Genomic DNA, 17,825 nt, shown 5'->3' on the forward strand with positions numbered 1-17,825 from the left:
AGCAAGCAGCAAGACGGCCAATCATTGTGCGTTTACTCTTAAATTGGGTTGAAGATTCAATAATGGCGTTTAATAGACTTTGGCCCCTCTCGGTAACAGCTGGTTCATGTCCAGTTCAGGGCTCTAATGACGTTCACCTCAGACAACGGGGGTAATTAATGTCTAGTATTATCATACTTGACAGCCTTAGAGATGACACACACACACTCAGAATGACAGGGAGTGTTAGTGAGTTCAATAGACAGTACAACTAAAGGAAGCACAGGAATTAAATGACAGTAATGGAAAATATACAAATCTGAAACTTCACATAAAATCTCTGCACTGTGTTTATTTTCTTCACTATGGACTAAAGCTTTTACCTTATTTAACAGAGCGCTCTTTTGTGTATGTGTGTGTTAACCGAAAGTTACACTAAGACCTGCAACGTGGATTTACAAGCCTTGGTGTGTTTCCCAGAATACCTCAAGGCTCAGCTCTTAGTGGACGTTTATGTGGGTCTTTTGAAACCATGACAACGTTGATCCTGCATTATGCAATGTGATTTTTGTACCCATTGTTTGGGACTAATAATGGTATTCTGCTATTTAAAACCATGCTACACACTAACTGACTGCATTAAATATTCCTATAATATATTGTCTATGTTATAGTTATAGAAAGATAGATTACGCCTTTATGTTTTCCATTTCAGATTCCAAAACTGTGAGAGATTTATAAGAGATTGACTTTGTGTGACCTTCTTTGCTCTGTGAACACACGTGACCTAATAATGTCTGGACATGTTTTGATACCACTGGCATTTTAACATTGACAAGAATAGCATTTTCCCATTAGTGAGGTCTTATCTTTAATAAAATGCTGATCCATAACAGGTACAAATCCTCACAGATTAACATATGATAAGAGAGCTGTGAAGGAGTGCGTGCTTGTTTGTGTGTACTCTTTTAGAAGGTCACTACAAAGATGCTCTCCCCTCCCGGCTCTCCCTGAACAATTTTCCTCTACTTAATTTGTGATGGGATTATCCCAACAGTCCGAAGGGTTTGGTCGGTCCCACGTTTAATAACCAGCGCCGCCACTTCAGACCGAGCTGGCCATCGATCCAAGCTGAAGAGGGAGTGAGACCATGGGGGGGGGGGCTAATAAGGCGAGGCCCTAATCCAGGCCCTGTAGTGAGGGATTATGGCCAAGGTGCAGGGTCATAAGAGATCTACACACACCACAATTCACCACCGGGAGAGGTCAGACTCTCCAGGGGCTATTACCTCGTATTGCTTTGTCCTTTATTTATCTTTCATACTCACCTTGTTTGGAGGAGAAATATATTAGTTTGACAGAATCACCATGGATAAAAGCTTTGCTATATATTGAGGGCACTTAAATCAATATTAAAGTCAATTAATATTAGGAGAATATGAAATTCTAAATGCTGTAAGCTTACTCCAATCAAAGGGGGCCTACAGTGTGTGCACAGCTACGGATTTTAACCTTTGATTAGCCTCCCACACAGTTTGAATGAATGGGAAGAAATACATGTTGAAAATGTGTAAGAGGTCTCGCTTCAATTACAATAGTATGCCCACTTAAAATAACTGACATGAGCCAACATGAAAAAGGAATAAACTTGTTGTTCAGAACCAGTTTATAGGAAGAGGAACAGACCTAGTGTCCACAACCACAATTTAAATACAGAAGTGAAGGAAAATAGTCCCACACTCATAGTCACAATGCACTAAAAGTTCAAAAGTGAAGAAGCCACCGGGATGAGTGGTACAACGTCACCAAAGTCCATGGCAATGTTTACTGCTTTCTCAAGTCTTATTCGCTGATTGCCTAAGATTAACTAGAGAACAACAAGTTCAGTACTCTAGCGCATGTTGAAAACATGTCAAAAAACTTCTCAAAAACACATCTTCAGTGGGCCAGAAACAACATGAACCTGCTGTAGAGTAACATCAACCTCACTTAATTTTCCCACTTTTCGTTCAAGTGGCTCTAATAAAGCTGCAATATCAACTTCCTACTCAGTGGTCAGAGAGAAGGAGGTCAGCGCTAATGTATTGGCTGTGGAAGTTTCCAATCACTGAAATGAGAGAGGGCCCTTACTATACCTGGAGAGAAAGAGTGTCTCTTCCTCTGACTGGCTGCCAAGGTAATGGAGTTAATGCTTCAGCATACTGATAAGGTCGTAGAGAGGACAGACTGAGGAGGGACTTTGTATCTGTGTGTGTGTTTGTGCTTGTTCTCTTCAACTTCTAATCATAATGTCCAAATGACCTCCCTACAAGGGACTCATGTCTTTTTTCAAATATGTTTTATTCAGATCAAAAGATCAGTGCAACAACTCTTAGATTTCCTATTTGTCTAAATATGGATTAACCCATTACTCAGAACATGAAAGGGGGTTCAGGGAAAAAAAGGAACACTAATATATTAGTGCATACATTTTGCAGTGAACACCACAGATGTTATAATGTTTCCAAGGATGGAATTTTCCTCTATAGTTAGATGTGGGTGAGAGGTTACGGAATAAATAAAGCTGGGTCTTCACTAATATTTAAATATAAATATGCGTGTACAGTCAGAATATGAACAGCAGGAGTGAGGGCTGTCTTGTGAATGAACTGGGTATTTTCTCTTGAGGCCCTTGGGCCCATTCGCAGAGTCCATACTTTCACATCGAACTGATTTAAATATAAATGCCAAGCGACCATGGCTTCATGAAATGTCTAAAAGCTGTTTTTTTCCTGGGCTACTTTGAATACTTTAAGCCTGGGCCAGTTCAATGTCTGAATAAATTATGGCACTGAGCCATTTTTACTCTCCTCTCCAACCACTGACTACATATTGATGTCCCTTGTGTGCAGCGAAGGGGATTTCTACTGAATACACCCTGACCTGAATCATCCACGGGGGGACAAAAAAATCCTTTTTGGGGGGAGAAAGACAGTTCTGGAGTAGTGGGAACCATGACTGTGGAGAAGGAGATGAAAAATGTAGAAGATTTAAATAGGCCGCTGGTCAACCGAGGGCGAAACAGGGTTGAGAACCCAACTTTGTGCTTCTGTGAAGTGTTCAGCAAACTGTAATCTGATGTTACGTCAGATAATGAGATCAGACAAACTTTTAAAAACTTCAACTGTTGACCTTTACCAAGAGCGGAAGATGAAATCCAATAGACGGATGGATGGAAAAGCACTTTAAAGCAAAGAGGTGCTTCTAAAAACAACACACTGCTTGGCTTTAAAGTGTGTGTGTGTGTGTGTGTGTGTGTGTGTGTGTGTGTGTGTGTGTGTGTGTGTGTGTGTGTGTGTGTGTGTGTGTGTGTGTGTGTGTGTGTGTGTGTGTGTGTGTGTGTGTGTGCGCAATTCATTCAATTCACTTGAATCAGCAAACTGAGAGTCCTTCATTCACTCATGAGGTGATATATAATATCCAATCCTACATTTGTTTCCAGGGCATGCCGCTAAACTGCAGGTTACAATTCTTTACACAACAACAGGATGCACACTTGCCAGAAAGGAAAGAATCTGCACCCCTTTTGATGGTTGAAAGAGCTAATGCATCTCTGTGCCAGAAATGCATTCCATGGTAATCTCACATTTCTAAATGAAATGTTTAAGACTCGGCAGTTATTGTAATCTCTTCAGTCTGCCGTTGCCTTGTTTGGCATGAAGTGTCATACGAAGCTGAAATGACTCACTACGGGTTTGTGTACTGGTCCAAACTGTAAGATTCCTTATCCGAACTGTACATTTTTACATGGATGTTTCATTGGATTATTTAACAATTAGGCACATAGACCAGCACTCACAAAGTTCTATTCAGTTCCCTCAGAAATGACAAACTTTGTGTGTCTATATGTGTGTCGGGGATGATATTCCATCACAGTTCCTGAGTCAAACACTACAGCAGGAGAGTGCTGTATCCCCACAAGGTTGCTACGTCAGCTGTCCTGTTTTCATTTTAAGCAAAAAATAAAGAGACCGAGACTGATGCTTTGCTCTTCTCCTCACGAAAAGACAATACAGACTATTTACTGGAGAGAAAGAGGAGAGGATGTCAGACTTCCTCGGGTCCTCCGAGATGAGGCCTTCAGCAGCAGACACCTAGACACTTCAACAACAATAACACGTGTGTGTGTGTGTGTGTGTGTGTGTGTGTGTGTGTGTGTGTGTGTGTGTGTGTGTGTGTGTGTGTGTGTGTGTGTGTGTGTGTGTGTGTGTGTGTGTGTGTGTGTGTGTGTGTGTGTGTGTGCTCCTCTCAAACTGTTTCCCTAGACAATGAAGATTTCAGAGAGGAGGGGAGGAGTGGAGTTCACTGCCCAAATCAAACCTGACTCATCTAGGTCGAGGCTCTGCTCATGCTGAGGCCCCAGAGAGCAACAGAGCAAGTGTTTTTATGTGTTTGCATATGCACTGTTACGAAAGAGTACAAACACATGCACATGAGCATTATTACACCTTTATATCACATAGCAGCCACACTACTACGCCACACAACCATCTCAATTTAGTCCAGACTCATGAAGACTCCCCTCCACTCTCAGGCCCCCAGAGAGTTACTAATCAGCAAACCAAACAACCCTGAGTGGGCCCAGAAACGGGTCCAGAGCAGCACCTTCCATGTAAACACCATTTAGTGTGTTTCTCCATTAATGCCGGTCCGGAGGTACAGGCTCTCAGAGAGAAAAAGGGCCATAAATCTCACTCAGCCTGATATGTGTCCAAGTCGCTCATGATTAAAAACACCGCTTTGAAAATGTCATGAGCCAGCCAGGAGTGGTAGAAGCTAGAATCACAGCAAAAGCTAGCGGGCTTGATACCTGTTGAGATTCAGTTTACTTATCTAAAAAGCATTTACTATACAGTAAAAAACCTGAGAATTGCTGAGATAAATAAAGTGTTCTTCTCACTGAGGAAATGTCATTTCAGTGTGGGAGTTTACTTCAACATCAGGGGGTCAGTCTGTAAGGAAACCTGCCTCTCTCTGCTTTAAAAAGCGACCAAGCCACCCAGAGCAATTTAACTACTATGGCTTAGAGTGGTGCTTCTGAGTTTCCAATCATTTCCTCAAGAATTGTTGCAGCCTGCAACAGAAAATGTATAAAAACGCTTGGAGAGTAAATGCTGAACAGAAATCTCCAACATGTTTACCATAAGTAGCTACAATACAAAACGGTGTACATAATATGTCTCTTCACTGTAAAACGCTTACAGTACATATGTACCAGGTAGTGGTGAGTTTATACAAGCATGTTTAAGCATTGCACTCTTAACAAATTGTCAGACTCATGCAATCTGAACACAACTACAGTTATGATGAGACATTTCGACAAGTGAAACAGAAACTAATTGATCAGAGTAACAACCCCACACTTCTGCAAGCTTCTACACTTGATTGTTTTCCACATTGGGAAACTGTCTTTGTGACTTTATGGCACGGGAGTTGCTTCCTCCACATGTAAATATGTCTGCATTGTCACAAATGTATTTGTCACAGACAGCCGATGTGTGACCACTTACTGGAGGCTGATGAGTGAGTGAATGAATTTTAGTTTCTGGCAGGTCAGACAGCATCTGATGCATGGAGCTCATTCCACTGCGGTTTCCAGACAGCACGTCCACACAGAATCCATATCGCAAACATTTCAGCCACGAGAACAACTTCTCCTTCTGAACAAAAACATCCTCACTTCAGCAGCTCTTTTTTAAGAGACAGAAATGCAAACTTTCTCAAGACTCACTAACTTCTGCAGACTCTTTAATGATTTATTTAGGAAAACATAGTTATTCGGTGTGGTAGATGGAAGGAGTGCTGCTTGAAGAGTGATACGGGCACTGGTGTGAGGGCAGTGTTGCTCAATCGACAGAGACATCTCTGGTTAAAAGCAGTCTGCTTGGAGCATTAACTGGGCCCATATGCTAATCTTAAAGTAGCTCACACACTCATCTTTTTTGCTCTCACACACACACACACACACACACACACACACACACACACACACACACACACACACACACACACACACACACACACACACACACACACACACACACACACACACACACACACACACACACACACAGCATATTTGGGGTCAGAGTAGTTTACACGGAACAAGTCGAAGCACATCAGAGAGGCGTACTTTCCATAACACAGAGCAGAGCAGCAAAGGCAAAAACATAAGAAAAGATCTGAGAAACTCCATGCAGCTCTGAAATATGTGAAGAACTCTTTTTAGGACTGTCTTAGAAAAAAATGAATCCAGGATGCTAGGAAACAGATGGCATTGTGATGTGCAGACTGTGTTTTGGATATGCATCACTCTGATCAGTCACGGAGTACTATGAAAGCACATGAGGTTTTCATAGAGACTCCAGACAGGGGACAATGAGACGGAAGCGTGGGGTTTCAAAAATCTAACTTTTCCTCGTGAAGCGCCCTTCCAAGGAATAACACAGGTGGCATCGTGGGTAGAAAATATGTTCCTTTGTCTCACCAATAATCAGACAATTTCCCCCAAAACGTCACAGGGCGGCACAGCATTTAAAGGTGTAGTACTTTAACGTCAAAGAACTATCATGCTGTGACCGTCAGTTGACGCTGCTTTTCACAGAGCATTAGCTGGATCTTACGCTGTCAAAAGGAGATTGCTTCACATGTCAAACAAAAGGACAGGAGTGATGGTCTGTCAATGCAAGCATAAGTTTCCAGAGTGTATTGCAGTTGTGGATGAAAGCAGTGAAAGGACTAACCAAGGTCCAAAGATCCAATTCCTCACAGTCATGGCACAACCTGACCCCAAAGACAGGTGTATGAATGATGAAATGTCCAAGTAACTTCTCAGCAATTTCCATAGCACTTGATGTACTGAAGCCCTCTGCTCTCATGTGCTGAAAAACATGATTTTTTTTTCAAAAAGTTTCTTCTTTGGCACTGTCATTTCTATTTAAAAAAACAAGCAATTGAAGATTGCACAAGGCTCTCTCAAATTGTACCCACATGCTAAGAAAAGAGTTGTCAATGTTCAATGTTATGACTTCTAGCACTTGGCTTTTTTATTCATCTTGAACCTCCAAACATAACGTGAAGACCAAAGTTTTTCCAAGTACAAAGTGCCACACCCAAAGTCTATGTGTATCAATGTTATTTTTGATTACATTTACTTGGGCAAACTCACATTTCTAGTATGTTTGTATGTTATGTATATTTTTACCTCGTGTAATGCTTGACAACACTGCTGCTGTGAGAAAATAATTTCCCAATTTGGGATGAACAAAGTATCTTTTCTACCTCTTTCATTTTTCTAAATAAACTACTTCCTGACAGGATATCCTCTCTTCGCACAAAGCCCTCTAAAAGAAAATGTGGTTTATCTCATCCTTGACAGTATTTCGACTGCTAGCAAGATAGCAGCAGGGATAACAGTTTTAAGGAACTAGAGTTTTTTCTGAATCGATAACTTTCCAGCAAGGTGTGAGCTTGCTGACAGCAACACCTTGAAAGCAGTCTCCATTTGAGGAGTGGATCATGTTATCACCCTGCCTTAAAAAAAGGGGGTACAAAGATTTAAGCTGGTGACCCCCTGATCTGCAGTCAAATGCTCTGGCACTGAGCTGTACTCCCTGACACCATTCCCAAGCCTCACTAGGGGATGTACTTTGAGTCCGTTGGTTGTGCTTGGGTTTGATCTCTGCTACTTGACTAAATTACACATGACAAAGATAATCTGGGGCAGCAGGCTTTAGGAAGTGGTCAGGAAATTCAACCCCTCTTGTCAAACTACATCTGCTCTGCTACAATAAGAAACCAAAAGCCAAAGCAGCTCTAGGGTGTTTTTCTGAAGCTGTACATGTTCTTGTATTGTGTTCAGAATGAAAGAACAGCTTCTTTATGAAAATCAATAAAGTGCCATTTTTAATAATACTCTGATGACAAGACAAAAGAAAAAGAAAGACAGACTTCTCCGGTCTGATTATTAGCCGGTGCAGTGGTGACTTCAGTCATATTTTCTTTTTTCATTCATGTGTTTCTGCTGCTTCCTGCAGGCGGATAAAAGCATGTCAACACATATTAATGATTTAAATCCAAACATAAAATAAGGAGTAGCTTTCATTCAGGCACTCCAGACCCAGAACCTCGGTCAAATACACCATGTGGTTTCTAAACATTTGCGTAGTTAGCATAAGGAAGCCTGTCCTGTAGTTTCTGCACACTGTCAAATTAATTTGCCCATGACGTTCAAATGGCTGACAGAAACCATTCCATGAGAAAAAACAATAAATCAAGTCGAGTATGCGAAAATGTTTTGCCTTGATCAACGCTGTGATTGTGAGCCAAAGAAAGCACTCTGAAACTGATCGTGCTTAAGGGAAGATGGGAATGTGGTGGGGAGTGTTCTGGGATTCTCACAGAGCTTTGAGGGGTGATTGTATCTTTAGGATCCGATGGAAAACAGGAAGAAGGAGAGTAGGGGGACGAGAGACATGCTGTGGCAAAGAAAATGCATGTTCATCTCCCCCCCTCTCTGTGTCTTTTTCTGTTGCATAAGCAAGCTTTTGTGAAGCATCATATCACATCTAAATGTGTCCATGTGCGGTACTCTATTTTCTGTTATTTATCGTACCCATGCAGTGACATCATTTGAAATGATAACAGTGCAAATCCACTTGCTTCAATTATCTTCTTTAAGTTAATATTGTGGTTAATGTAAGGTGTAATGTAGGCCATAGTTTTGTAAACCTGTATGAATTTGCACTCATGTACGCATTTATGAACAAATCCCTGTTAGCCAGCATTAGTGTGTGTGAGCCAGCATTAGTGTGTGTGAGCCTGCTTTCGGTGTGTGTGAGCCTATGTGTGTTTTCAGCCACATGTGGCTGCCCGCATGGGGCATCACATGCCCCTGAGTGCTTCTCTCACATGTGCTTTGAAGCAGACAAACTTCACAGGTGACCTCCCTGTGGAAGACAATGAAACAGATGGGTGCAGAAGCGAGAGCGGGTGGGGGCCTCTTACAAAGGGACTAATGAACAGGGTGGAGGAGTCGAGGGGCTGTTTTCAGGTCCACTGGGATGAGGAACCTGGACACAAAGAGATGCTAAACACTCCCAACGCTTTGAGGACTTATCGTTCTGAGACCAGAAGGCATTGCCCTTGGCCAATTTGACCCTCTTTTGACATGTCATACACAATGTAAAAGAACCACAGAGGTGCTCACCGACTAATGAGAGACACAGGGAACATGAGAGACATAAATTCAAGTTTAAAACTATTTCTGCTTCGGCATGGCAGTACATTTATAGATAATCAGCTCATATAAACAGTTTTAATGTTGAACAGCACTATTTGGTGCTGATTATTCTGAAGAATAGTCATTTTAAAGTTCTGATATGTTTTATTAAACTGTTGTTCAAATTGTGTCACTTGGCAACAGAAGTGTGGAAACTGTGGGCATCTGCACTTGGACAAAAAACACGATGAAGAAAGGTTAGAAGACTGTAAATTCTGCAATCAAATTTCCTGCGAACACTTCCTGTCTCTGCAAAGTCTCATCCCCGAGTTTATCACTAAATGCAGTGCCATCGTTAACAGGATGTATGTCAACTCTATGAATATGTTAGCATGTACATAGTGGATATACAAGGTGCACGCTAAGAGTTCTCTGAGAAAACAGAAGTGGTAGAGAATGCCGTATCTCAGACAGTGACAGGCAGACACATAATTCCTGATAAATGTCCCTCTGCTGAGTGTCTGAGATGACACCAGAGTCAGTGCAAACCAACAAGGGCTCTTTTCCCATGCTCCCTGTCATGGGGTTACGGCCAACCACCCTCTGAGTCTATTTCTGCATGTCAGAAAGTGCAAATGACTTTGTTTTCCAATCAAGACCTCACTGCTCCTGTGTTGCTTTAAGTGTGACACGAGAGACCTGCAGAACAGATCTCAGCCCAGCTCAGGAAGTAATAAAGCAGTCAGAAAACTCACACACACACCATCTCTTATACAAACACACACACACACACACAACTCCACATGATTCAGCTGTCTAGCTATGGCTTTATTAGGATCCTGGCAGAAGTAATAATAGGAATAGTACTGGTAGCACATTCCCAGCGGTGCTGAGTGGAGACTTTTACCACTCCAAGCACTTCACACCTCATTACCAAAACACTGTCTTCGCCGTTTAACAGTACCAGCCGTTGCAATAATTAGCTCTAATAAGCCCTGGATGTTATTATGATAGCATGAGTGTTTTTATGACTAATATTCCCAGTGACTTTGAACTGAACCCCCACTCCACATCAGGTTAAAGACCCACCCTGGGCACTCCCTCTCTCTCCCTCTACAATACGTGAGTATGATTAAGAGTTGACATAACTAATAGCCTCTCCACTAACTCAGGTAGAGGAAAGCCGTTCAGAGTCTCACGAGGGCCAGTGGGTTTAAAAGTGCTTTCAGCTTTGCTAAATATGAGCTTGCTTTCCCAACATCTTCACTGCTGAGTGTGTACTCAACACTGAAGCTACTTTGAGAGGTGTGATGCACAGTTGAAGTGGTTGTGGATGGTTGTTGAGTCGAGAGTTGGGAGCTCAGTAGATCTATTGACAGGTCTCAACAGCATGTTATGGCTCTGTTAATAACATTGACAACGGCAAAAAATTGCCATCCCTTATCATGAATAATATGTATTGGCCTAGATGGGGACAACTTGGGCATTGTCCCCTAGATTGCACCTTGAGGCTTAAATTGTTGTATCAAAGTGATGACTTTTCCCAATATTCCAAGAACTTTAGGGTAAGACAGAAAAGAGACAGATTGAGTTGATGTGAGATGGGTTCACCATCAGACAGAACCAATCAGCAGATGCACACTGCCAATGTTATCAACTCTGCAGTTCTTCAGATATTGCAGCCCTTAGATCACACTGCATCACCTGCTCACTGCTGAAGTGAGAGATTGAAGAGGTAGTTCAGTACCAGAGAGAGGGCAGATGAGAATGATAAGTATCAGTACCTCCTATCAGACTTAGCTGCATGTGCTTTCAAACCTAAACTTCGTAGTTTATCTATAATTGACAATCACTGCCTTTGGAAGTCACCCAAACCCATGGGAAAGCCTGGGATGGAAAGGGCAGTCCACTTTTCAAGCCTTAAATCTAAGATTGAGAGCTTTCTTTAAAAACAATTGCTGAAAGAAAACTCATGTACACTGTTGCAGACATTAATTATTGTGCTGACAAGAACAAAGGTCTTAATTGAGCAGCTTTGTGTATTTCATAGCTTTGTGAGGCAGTCTTGCAAACTAACATGCAGGTACAATGCACAGTTATGTTGTGTGTCGTGATTGCGTCACTGTGCCTCTCCTCTCTTGTAGTGACTTTTATATGGCCTTGGCTGGCAGCAAGGAGCCTCCTCACCACTAAGCCAAATTGATTAGATGAAGGCCCTCCGCTTCGAAGGTGTCCACACTCTCCCCCCCACAGGCAATCTCTCTAATGGCCCGCCAGCAACCCTGTCACCGAAGGCTTCAAGGACCACGGGAGCAGCGATCCAGGGACTGCAGGACCCAGTCAATAAAGGAACGGACTATTCATCACAATTTATTTTATTTTTTTAGGTAAAAGGTGAACCTCCCTGGGTATTTACATTTGAAAGCAGTCACAGAGAAACTCTCAAAATAGCAAATTGTATGTAGATAGGGAAGTTTGATTGGTTCATCAGTTGGGGGTCAATCATGTAAGTATCGTAGCAATCACTGTGATCTTCTGTTAAGGGTTATAAAACCCCTCCACATCAATGTCAGTGTAGTTTAACCTCTGTCAATAGCACTTGAGCTTCTCCCATGTTCTGATTGTGTACCCTGAGCAATTGCCATTGAGCGTATAAAATCCTAAAAATAACCCCCAACAGGGAAAGAACAATCAAATAAAAGTAGTCATCTATGAAAGTCAAGTTCAAGGAAGACAAACCAATGCCAGAGTTAATGCACAAAACTGTGTTTCTGTGAACTCTTCCTTGGGAATACATGTTGTGTTTAATACATGATGTCATCAAAAGCCCTACTTCAGCTGTAATAAATCCAACATTCACACCACGATTGCCATCTGTTTGCAGGTCTTTCTGCACTTCATCAGTCTGTCTGAATATGTGCAGTATTTATCCGCATTTTTCAAAAATACCAAACAATAAGGCAAGGGTAGGCAACTGTCTTTGCGACCAGTACTTCCTTCCTATATATCGATTACCAAACAAACGCCAGAGATCAGTTTCAGTTGTTTCTCTCTGTTAGTCTAAATGTGGAAGACTAGACTTACTAGTGGACACTTACATTGACATTAAATCATTTCAGCCCTAAATAAGTATTCAAACTTGTTCACCCACGGGCATGTGTCCATACTTGAGACTGTTAAGAAACACAATCTGAATTTCAGTAAGACAAAGTCAAGACTGGGTCAAAGCGTGGGACCCTTATAAAAGTATTTGAGCAACAAAGACCAGTACATTCAATTTCAAGGCTGCAAACATCCTTAAGAGCCATTGTTCATTTAAAGTTTCAGAACATTTCTCTGACTTGAAAGAATTTAGTGGTGAGTAGAAGCAGAGGCAGCTCAGGCGACCGTATAATTACGTGAAAATTACATTCATTATTGTAATTTACATCTCATCTCCAATCCAATTATTAGCAGTTTGACCTGCACGGCACATGTTAGCATGGGAATCTAAAATGTGCTCCCAAGACGGAGGTAAAGGAGGGGTGGAGGACAGGAAGAAAGCGATAGGGTGAGTTTGGGACTTTGGGAGTTGTAGGAGGGGGAAAAAACAATCAATATGGCTCTAAAAGATGATGATTTTAAATAGCCATGATTCTCTGCCTCAGAGCACAGCTGCCAAGGGCGCCGCTGCAACACTTTATGTCTGATGTGCAATATTGCTGCCAGTAATTTGCTCATCTGCATCTCTGGAGGGACCGTGGCCTGTCGGTCTTGTTCATCTGCCTGATAATGTGTTGCCAGTCAGTCTGTCTGTCTGTCCAGCTCTCTTTCCATCTTTAAAGCTGTTATTCACTACACATGTTTACATCTTCTCAGGAACTTTTGGAGAAGAGTGGAATTAGGAACTTTTAAGCGGGAAAGAGTCTCCAAAGAACAAACATATCCTGTAAACAATGCAATCCCTCTTGTATCTTGTTGATAATACTGCACTTATGTAAACTACCTCAAAACAAAACACATTGTTGGCCTGACCTGCCTGACTGCCTGATCAGCTGTAGGTCCAGCCTCGTTCCTAACAATCTTCACTACTATGATTTTCTCTGAAATTGCTAAGGACATACCCATCACTGTGAGAGACACAGTGTGTAGGAAGCAATCAGTTCTTCTGTTTTGCTGCAATCTCGTTGTTACATTTCTTGAATGCAAAACCTACAATTTGCAGGGTATGCAAGGTACGGAATTAGAATAGAATTGTGTGTTTGTGTGGGTGGGTAAGACAGAGATTTTGTAAGCGCTCTATTATGCTATCAGAACAAATATTGAACTTTAACTTACTTATTTATAATGATGTGACCAATTACTAAAATAACAATTTTAGCTTCGTCCCTTACATGCTATAAAACCAATATGACAAATCTAGTCATATCTCCAGTTGGGTTTTCGTCACCCTTTGTGTATAAATGCCCTTCTGCTGAACCCTGCGGTTTCATTGCAAAGGTGTGATCTTTTATCTTCATAAATGGGGTCAATTGAACATTACGCAGACTTTCTACAAGGAGCTGGCACAGTGAAGTCCATTTGAAATCTGGACTGATTGATTTGGATGTTGCTGTTCTGACACATTTTACGGTTGCAGTGCATGTGTGAAAGGCACTTTAGAAATGATTCAGCTCTGCAGAATATTTGTCTGTGTGACAGATGAAAGACACGTGCATATCTCTCAGGAAACCAAGTCGATTCCTCAAATGTAGGTTTTTTTTTAAGGCAGCAGACAGCAGGTCAGATAGCATCAAACCAAACTGTCTCTCACACTGAGCAACTGGTTGACTTTCAGATTGCCCCATTGTCATGAACAATTTCCATAAATCTCCACAGTCTAACAGGCAAGTTGAGAGAAGCTTATGGCAGGGCAGCATAAGTCTTCTCTTCATTTACATTTGTGTGTGTGTGTGTGTGTGTGTGTGTGTGTGTGTGTGTGTGTGTGTGTGTGTGTGTGTGTGTGTGTGTGTGTGTGTGTGTGTGTGTGTGTGTGTGTGTGTGTGTGTGTTTTCCATATGAGACTTCTGGTTTGAGTGTCTTAGATGTGCTTTGAAGTTTAAGACAGGTCGGCATCAGCTCACTCGTTCCACTTCATGGGACGTGAATATGTGGACATGAGCAACATCTGAGTCACTGACTTGTGTGCCATTTATCTGGCTTTGTGTGTGTCTGTGAGTGTGTGAATGTCCACCTTGCTCTGGCATGTGTGCTTTTGCTCATGCATGACTAAGTATCCACAGTGTCTCAATTCCTTCCGTTGTGTCGGCATCTACCTGTCTATCCAAGTGAGTGCACTGCCATTCTCCGGACACACTGGGCAGTTTTGACAGACACTTGACTCCACGTAAAAGTAAAAATGACGTTTGCCAGTGTGTAGTAAAGTTAACTTTGTTCCATTTTAGTGCTGCTCTCAGATCCCCATGTCCGAAAACAAGCAATCCAAAGCTCAATAACAAAAGTCCCATGACTCTTAATCTAATCAAATGTGATGCTTTGATCTAGCTTCTCCCAAGTTTCATAAACATGTCACTTAGCTTTCGAGCTTTCTATATTGAATACCTGCTGGTGGCATTCATTAATCATTTTCTGGCTTATTTACCAGGTTATAAAGCTAAGTTAATATCCTTGTACGTGACATTGATATTTTTAGGGGACTTACTGGATCGCAGAGCGGACGGGGTGACCTCGATCTCACTGTTGGTCTGGTAGGGCTGAAAGCCCGATGCCGAACTCATGTCACTGACGAAGGGTTCGGGACTCTGCGTACCGGTGGAGCTGGCACTCGTACCATCACCTCCATTGTGAGGATCCTGCTCGTCATATACTGCTACCAGCTGGACAAAGAGGAAAAGACATGTTTGCTTGTTAATATTTAAATAGAGACACACAAATGTTATCAGTCTTCATTAGCTGTAAATATGGGTTTGTACATGAGGTATGTGTCCATATGAATGGTTGCACATGCACTGTACATGAGTGAAGGTTTAGTAATTTCACATTCACGTAACCAGCCCCAGCCCTAATCACTCTATCATGGTGTAAGTCGTGTAGCAACTCTCTCTTTCTCTAAAGTCTAATCTCGCAGCATCTGCAGTCATGTAGCACCGTGTGTTCCGGGTTGCCAGGTTTGGCTCCCAAAGCGAGCAGCTGCTCCATTCCCACAAAGGTGATACGTTGCCACGTTTCACCGGGCCAGATAGGGAGAACTCCCCACTGCATCCCGTTATTAACAGAGTCTAACACACACGGCTCATCCCCACAGCTAACTCCCCCACTTAACAAGACAGCAAGGGAGAGACAGCAGCTTGGATTAGGGTTGTGTGAGAAACAGTACTCTGTTTCCTCTTTCAGTGGGATAAAGAAAGGTAGATCAGACATTGCTGATTGACTACATGTGAGTCAAGGCTTAATCTTATGCACCTGGACTGTGACATACGGAGAGAAAGGGGGTGTGTGGGGGGGGGGGGGAGCAGTGAAACCATAAAGTGCCAAGTGGTTTTCATTGCCAGCACAACCTGTTACTAAACCTCTCACAGGAAGATTAACCTCTTATTCTATCTAGAGCGATCATACAGCAGCAACCTGATACACAACATGCTATGCAGAACAATAGTATGTATACTACAGACTGGAGATGGCTTCCCTTTTTGTGTTTTTGTGCTACCTGCAAATCTGTGTAATGAAAGGCCATGGATGTGGAGAGAGATCCCAACAAAGAAAGCATTAGTCGCCGCTGGGAGCAAACAGCTTTCGTATATCCCGCATGGTATTTGTCTGAAGATAAAAATAGCACAAGTGTTTTTCCATGTATTTGCTGTTTTCATCACCCAGACGCAGCAAAATCTGCATACAAACAAGTTTAGAAGCCCCTGCTCCTCTATTTGATTTAATTCATATGCAGAGGATGATGCGTACAGTGTGTATGTGTTGGTGTATAAGCGTCTGAATTTATGCCTTCCTGTGAGGATGCCCGTGTGGTTTACTGTTGCCGTAATTCACGGCGACATCTCTCCTGCTGGCTTTGCACAATTAAAGCAGACTGAATTGTTTTTCTTAAAGATGTTTCCTGGGATCTTAGTGTTGTTTCCAAGACGTACTTTATCACTGAAGGCTTCTCCAATTTCACTCTAATCCTGTTCCATTCCGATCTTGAAATGACATTCCTCAGGTTGTAAGGGTTTGTCGCAAATTTGCTCAGAGAGGCAGTCAGAGAGAAAAGAGATCTGCTGCTACAAAATGAGAAGGCCTTAATATTAGAAATCAGACAGCTGAAGAGGTAATTTGCTGAAGGTTTGCTTGTTGGCAAATGTCTAAATTCACATCTTAAGGCATTAAAGACTCTTTGATTTATACTTATATTGGGTAATCTGTCTTATTCCCATCTTATATTTTGATATCTAACAAGATGTCAAAACTAATTCCAGGAGGTGAAGAATGTTTGTATGCATTTGAAGGATGAAATAATGTTTTCGCTAACATTTTTTGTGATAAGGATTAAAGGAACAGCTATTTGAAGATGAGAAGGCGGCTGTGAACAGAGACGAGAGTGAAGGGTTGTCCCCAGAGGTATTTACGCTACCCGAATGCATGTGCCAGCCAATGAATCATTAGTGACAAAGTAATCAGGCCTCCCATTCATATGTTGCTGGGAGTATTTAGCAACCTGACAAGCCCCCTGCCTGCCAGCTGCCCATTTAGAGAAGTGGAGAATACTGTTGTTGGTGTCGCAGCGAAGTGTGATTCATTTTTAAATACATTCCAAATCCCTCTAATTAGGTCCACTTCGCTATGCCTTGGATCCTTTCACCAGACTCTCCCGAGCACTCTGTGGGTATCTGACATGTACAGCTAAACTCATTCACACACCCTCTATTTCACAATCAAATGGGTCTGCATTTATCCCGCATCCAATATTTATGCGCTCTTCAAAGTGCGTGGCTGTCCCCTAAACTCAGAGAGAGAAGAAGAATGTTCCCACTTTTTCGAAAAGCTGATTTCTCCTTTTAGGTGGTACTGCATCATGTTGTGCCTGTTCTTGATCTGTTCCCCTAACGTTTACCTGACATGCGGGTTCAATGAATCCCTAAGGAAAGTCTTCAACAAAATAGTATGGTACAATTTAATTTAAAAAGTTGTGCATGCTAATTTGAACTATTATCTAGGGAGATATGGGCAGCAGGCACCGTGTTGCATTAATCCAATCATTTTTAAATCAAATCTTTAGCACTGATGCATATCATATTAGCACAAGTCAACCATGAGTACAATTTTTCAACTACATTTTAAAAGTTTCTGAGTTTTGGGATTCCAAACGACTTTCTGCTTATCTACCAAGTCCAGTTAGGACACTGATCTCCAGCTCTGCTTGAAGCCAGCTGTTTGTGTTAACATGCACCCAGGGATGGAAGAGGGAGTTGGAAAGAACATAGACCTTGTCTCTCACTTATGATCAATAAACTTCTGCAGAATATCTAAGGTATGTTATGGTCTGCCAGATTTTTTGAAGTACGCCAAGAAGTCTTTCCTTCGTCTTCATGTCCTTTGTGCTGTGGAGAAGGGGGCACTC

At 42.0% G+C, this 17,825-nt stretch overlaps 1 protein-coding gene across 1 annotated transcript in view; it reads right to left on the reverse strand.

The window, feature by feature from the left end:
• LOC134884130 (partitioning defective 3 homolog) overlaps positions 1-17,825 on the reverse strand; it is a 278,180-nt gene that overhangs the window by 176,993 nt on the left and 83,362 nt on the right. Inside the window, 1 exon segment of the mRNA XM_063912802.1 lies at positions 14,919-15,093. Within this exon segment, the coding sequence (XP_063768872.1) occupies positions 14,919-15,093 (175 nt within the window).

Source organism: Eleginops maclovinus, chromosome 21 (genome assembly GCF_036324505.1).
Source record: "Eleginops maclovinus isolate JMC-PN-2008 ecotype Puerto Natales chromosome 21, JC_Emac_rtc_rv5, whole genome shotgun sequence".
Classification (NCBI taxonomy): Eukaryota; Metazoa; Chordata; class Actinopteri; order Perciformes; family Eleginopidae; genus Eleginops; species Eleginops maclovinus.